Here is a 6,000-nt window from a genome sequence, read left to right as displayed (position 1 = left end):
GAGGGAAATGCATGGGACTAGGGTGGTGGCACAGGGGTGATCTGGTGATGGGAAACTGCGGGGATTACAATCGAGATGGAAAAAAAAATGTGCAAAATGATGTAAAAATAAACTTTGTAATAATAAAAAAAAAAAGTCCCATTGCTATTATACACTGTAACAGAAGTATTTAAAATAATTCCCCTCCCTCCAACAGATACCCTGACAAGATTTATTTACACACTGGGAGCTTTCAAAGCTACTTACCAGTAGCCATGGGGTTCTGTTTAATGTACTCCCTGCGTATGCTGATGTTTTTCAGCAAGCACTGCCGTGCATGTGCTCTTCTCTCCTTCACAGGATCTTTGGCACACAAGGCAAAGATCGCCATATACTCCAATGGGAGCAGTAATTTCACAAGCGCCTTATGCAACTTCTGAGCAAATATCTGTCTTACTTGGTAGCACTCATCCTGCAGTAGCACAAAATCAGAAATACTTAAATAAAAAGTTATTAGTGTTTTTAAATACCATAACAAAAAGTCCAGTTCAGTTTTAACAACTGGCAAACACAGGAGTATTTTATACATTTTTAATATGTTTTCATTTTTTAAAATGATAATGGGGGAACACAATTTAAATTTGTGGGCTTTTTGTTAGAATTGTAGTAACAGAATTCCTTTGCCAGTAAAAAACAGTGAATGGGTCTGTACCCACAGAATAGAAATGTATACAATTTTAAAGGCCAAGTAACTGACAAAAATAAGATTGTGACTTACATTAATAACAAGTGCACAAAGCTGAAACTGTTCTGGAGTTATAATTTCATGGTAACAAGGTTCCTGAGCAAGCTTCATTATGGCACTACCAGCAGCTAATCGCAAGCGAGACATATCAGATTTACTATAAACAAACAAAAAAGAAATAAGCATTTCCTATAAACATTATCATTCATAAAAAACTTTGATCCCTTTTTGAGTGTAAAATTCTTAGCATAATTTACACTTATAATGATATAATGTACAAACATAGCCTTTGAGTCCACAGGGAAAAAGGTCATTATGACTATCTGATGAGCTTATCTTCCTTATTTAGTTACGCCAAACAACTCTGCTCATTCTCATAAGCACGTTAATTTGCAATACTAGGATGAATTATCTGTTTTCTTAATGTACTAATACTCATTATAGAGCACTTGGTTAAAAAAAAAAACCTTGAAAAATTATAAATTTCTTATTTTAAATCTCCCTCCTACAGTTCCCTTAATGCCTATACATAGATACACAGGAATCTAGTTAAGGCTACACATCCCTGGTGAAATATAGGGCCAGCAATCTGGAGATGATTTGCACCAGAAAGGGGGAGCTATCACATAAGTAAAAGGAAAGGATATGGCGTTAGGGTCATTCTCTAACTCAGCCAGTAATTTCTTCCTTTTGCAGTAGGCATCTTCACATGGAAGATAAGAGAGCCAGGCACGCTTACCCCAACCCAGTACTTACTACCTATGTGGGAAAATGTGACAATAAATTGGGTAATAGGACAGTGTTCCCACTTAAACCTTAACTGTACATTATAGTGTTGATACTGCATCAATGTTGACAGTGTAGCTTTGATATCGTTAAAAATTTAGAAGGGCCCACCTTGGTGTAGCAATGGGTAAGGATACAGCATTGTACGCTGGCCACAGCAGCTTCAGTGAGTTCAATCCCTGGCCTGGAGGTGACCACGTGATGTGGCAGACCTCTCCTGATCTGCCCGTTGCTCCCCTCAGCACTATATTTCGTTGGTCTGCCTATTCTTCTCCCAGCTTATCGCTGGTGAATCCTCTCACCGCCCCTGCACCTCTGGTGTGTACCCCATTTTTGTATGCATAAATAAATCTTAAAAATTTTAGAAAATGTGAAAAGCTGGCCTGAGTCCACAATGGACTATAGCTTAGTGGGAGAAAACATGATACTTGTGGACAACAGCATAGTCAAAAGGACTGCTAGTAACAACCAAGGATCATCAAAAATCTCCTGAGGAAAATAGGGCCCTCCCTGGTGGCACAATAAGTTAAAGTGTAGCATGATGAAGCTGTCCTCAGCCACTGCTGCACATGTTCTGTCCCTGCCAGGGAGCTGACCTACCACTGCTCCCATCAGCAGAGTATTTCAGTACCCGCCTGTTCTGTTCCCCGTTTTGTCTCTGTTGAATACTCGCCCCCTGCACCTTACCCTAGTTTTTGTGTGCAAAAATATATAAATCTTAAAAAACAAAAAAAAATCTTCTGAGAAAAATAATTGAGGACTTGGGAAAAAAAAAAGTTCTATTACTTGGGTGCTTAACTTTGTGCCAGGCAGTGTGTGAAACACTTTACAATTTTTTTTTTTTTAAAGATTTATTTATTTATTCATACAGAACTGGGGTACAGGCCAGAGGCTCAGGGGCGGTGAGAGGCTTCACCAGAGACAGAGTGGGGAGCAGAACAGGCAGATCGACGAAGTACACTGCTGAGGGGAGCAGCGGGCGGGCCAGGAGAGGTCTGGCTCGCCATGTGGTCTCCTCCGGGGCAGGCGGCAGGCGGGAATCGAACTCATACGGAAGTGGCTTCAGATTCTCAGTGCTGTGCTTTAACCCGCTGCGCCACCAGGGAGGGCCAACACTTTACAATTTTTAACTCATGAGGAAACAAGTCTCAGAAATGCAATTTGTACTACAAGTTCACGCAGCTAATAAATGGAGCATTTAAGTTTCTTTGTCTAGAGTTAAGCTAAACCATGTAACATCCAATAAGGATCTGCCAAATATGTTTTGATACTTGTGTTTCACAGTTAACCATTCTATTTTTGGGGGGTGAGGGGGAGCAATCAAAAAAAATTGATAACATGCTGTATATTTTACTTTTATTTTTAATTAGAAAAAGACCTCCCCCCAAGATTTATTTTTTAAAAAATTATTTATTTATACATACAGAACTGGGGTATAGGCCAGAGGTGTGGGGAGTGAGAGGATTCACCAGAGACAGAGTAAAACAAGCACACTGACACTGACTTCTCTGAACTGCGACCGACATTTTTATTGCTTTCCTGGTGCCGAGTCACAGCACTTGCTCTGATCAGTTTCTAGACTACAGCAAGAGTTCCTTGAAGGTAGAACTGAATGTTTTTGCTGCAAAGCTTTCCAGAGTTTTACGATGAGCAGTCATTCAACAAGTATTTATTTAATTGAATCAATTACTGATGGTAATTTAAACATTACTATAGTGATTACAATTAAACATTAACTGGAAAAAATTTAGTCTTTAGGAAAGGAGATTTTTTTTTTAACCTGATGTAGTAGTGGTCTACAACACTGTACATGATTTGGGGGAGTTAAGTTCATACCTATACAGATGTATGTTATCGTATCACTCCCACCATCAAAAGCACCCATATTTATTTTACACTAAGCCTTTGTGTCTCCTCCCTGGTGCCTCTGCAGCCTTATTTCTAGTGTTTGTTTTGTATAACATAATTATGAAAACACTGAAAATGTATAAAGCTCAAGTGAATATGTAAGATCTGATACCAAAGCACACAGTTATCACTCAACAGTTACCAGATTTATTTAGGTTAATCATTCCTGTTTAAGCTGTTGCAACAATACTGAGCTAAAAAACCTGAAAGGATTGCAAGGAAACAATCTCACCTGATCCTCTTTTGCTCTGTCAGGTCACCTTCACTAACCAACATTGCTGATAATAACCGAAGAGTTGAATTGGCAGATTTAGACTGGTTGTTTTTCATACCCAGCAGCCATCTTACCAGAAGTTTAATTGCTTGTACCTATAAAACATTAACATGCTAAAAAAAGAAAGCAACTTAAAATTCCAATTGAATGGAAGGTTAAATTATGTTAATTAGATTAGTGAGTGCTTAATTGCCAGGAGACATGTTTTACTAAACAAATGGATAAGAATAAAAAATAGCATTGCTTGGCTTGACCTGTTATCAGGTACTGTTCCCAGAGGTATATATGTATTAGTTTATTTAATCTTCCAAATAAATCTATGAGGGAAAGTATTCTGATTTCCAATAAGACAAGTCAACTGAGACTATTTACCATGATAACTTGCCCAAGGTCTTCTTTCTAAACTTAAGCTGTAACAGTTAAGACAACTGCCCAAGATTTTCAAATCTTTCAAAGAGGCATGTGTACTGGTGCCATATTTTTTGTTGAAATCACAACACAGGGTTTGCAATAAACTCAGTCAATAAACCAGGGTTTGAGAGAAGTGAGTCAAATTTTGAAAAGTCAAATTTTGAAAAGAAGTTCTACTGTGAGTAAAATACTATCAAACAGCATTGCAAGCTACAGAGAAAATTTGTGACAGGAAGAGTCAGTCAATGCAACAAATTCTGTTTTCTTAATTTTGAAAAACTGCCAGATATCTCAATGCATCGGCAACCACCATCCCAGTCAGTCATCAACCAACACTGAAACAAACCCCTACACCAGCTAGATTAGCACTTGGTGAAGACTGAGATAGTTAGCAAGTTTTAGCAATAAAGTATTTTTAAATTAAGGTATGTACATTGTTTTATTTAGACATACTGCTATTGCACACAACACTATGGTATAAGTTTAAATGTAACTTATATGCACTTGGAAAACCAAAATTTCATGTGACTCGCTTATTGTGGTAGGCTGGAACTGAATCTGCAGTATCTCCAAGGAATGCCTATAGTTTAAAAATAACCTTTTGAGCTATACTGATTACAGGGACTAAAAGAACTTACTTAGTACTGAAAACTCATTCTGAAGAAATCAAATCTGATTCAGGGTAATTGCTTAACCTTCTGATTAAAACCTAAGAGATCTTTGTAATAACTTATATTTATTTTAGAGACTCCTGTTCAAAAGACTGTTACTATACATGAAAGCAGTAGCTGAGGAATCTAGATATTGGGTCTCCCTGATGGTACAAGGGGTTGAATTTCAGCATTCTGAAACTATAGCCAGCACCTCTGGCCTATACCTCAGCTCTTGTACACATAAATAAATCTTAAAAAAACAAAAAACAAAAAACTAGGTATTAGTTACTATATTCACTGGCAATTACTGACTGAAGCTACAAAAGGTGAAACAGATTATGAAGAAATATGGAACAATTTCTTGCAAGATCTATATTTATTTATTAAGATCTATATTTATTTATGCATACAAGAACTAGGGTATAAGGCAGAGGTATAGGGGGTGAGAGGATTCACCAGGGACAGAGCAGAATAGGCTAATTTACTGAAATACACTGCTGAGGGGCGCAGGGGGTGAGACAGGAGAGATCTGCTGTGCCATGTGGGTCAGCTCCCTGGCTGGGGATCAAAGTCATGCTGCAGTGGCTTGTGATAGCTTGACAGCACTGGGACTAACCTCTTGGTCACTAGGGAGGTAGACCACTAGAGAGTAGACCTTTAAGAACAAATTTATTGAGGTACAATTTAAATCCCTCAAAACTTACCAATTTGATTACAGCAATCTGTTTTTGCCAAGTTAATATTCATATGCGTATACATAGTGGTAGTAAGGCTACCCTAAGATGCTTCTTAGTATCACCACTGTACACACAAATCTCTGTGTAAAACAGACTCAGAGAAATTATTTCAGCAGACAGAAAGGTCTACACAATGATGCTGACATGTAAGTCACTCGATGACAACCACAATTTGAGAAACATGTATCTTTGACTTAAAAATAAAGTATCTCATTAAAAATACATATTAACTGCTGAGTTAAAGGATATATATGAAAGTTCATTTCAATACAAAACTTGTTAAGACCTACACAGATTTACCTTTGCAAGTACTTCAGGAGAAACTTCTTCATCTGGAGACCATAATTTTCCATTCTTCTCACCTGTTGACTGTAAACAATTGAAAATCTAATTTCTATAAAGAAAGTTTTTCATACTTCACTCTGTTCAAGAAATCTTATGAGAGTCACCAAATTGTGTTTAGAAAGAATAAAATTGGAGAACTCAACATTTCTAATTTAGGTATTT

General features: G+C 37.5%; 1 protein-coding gene across 5 annotated transcripts in view; it reads right to left on the bottom strand.

Annotated features, from left to right (window-relative positions):
* Positions 1–6,000, bottom strand: part of PDS5A (PDS5 cohesin associated factor A) — a 92,098-nt gene that overhangs the window by 18,745 nt on the left and 67,353 nt on the right. For all 5 annotated transcript variants that reach the window (XM_012724210.1, XM_004681337.2, XM_012724212.1 and 2 more), the window contains 4 exons: positions 5,794–5,862; positions 3,651–3,787; positions 758–881; positions 247–451 (listed from right to left, as the gene is read on the bottom strand). In XM_012724210.1, coding sequence (XP_012579664.1) covers positions 247–451; positions 758–881; positions 3,651–3,787; positions 5,794–5,862 — 535 coding nt within the window. The remainder of the gene's footprint in view (positions 1–246; positions 452–757; positions 882–3,650; positions 3,788–5,793; positions 5,863–6,000) is intronic.

This window comes from Condylura cristata, unplaced genomic scaffold (assembly GCF_000260355.1).
Source record: "Condylura cristata isolate star-nosed mole 26May11 unplaced genomic scaffold, ConCri1.0 scaffold00012, whole genome shotgun sequence".
NCBI classification, from domain to species: Eukaryota; Metazoa; Chordata; class Mammalia; order Eulipotyphla; family Talpidae; genus Condylura; species Condylura cristata.
This window is presented reverse-complemented; position numbering and strand designations above follow the sequence as displayed.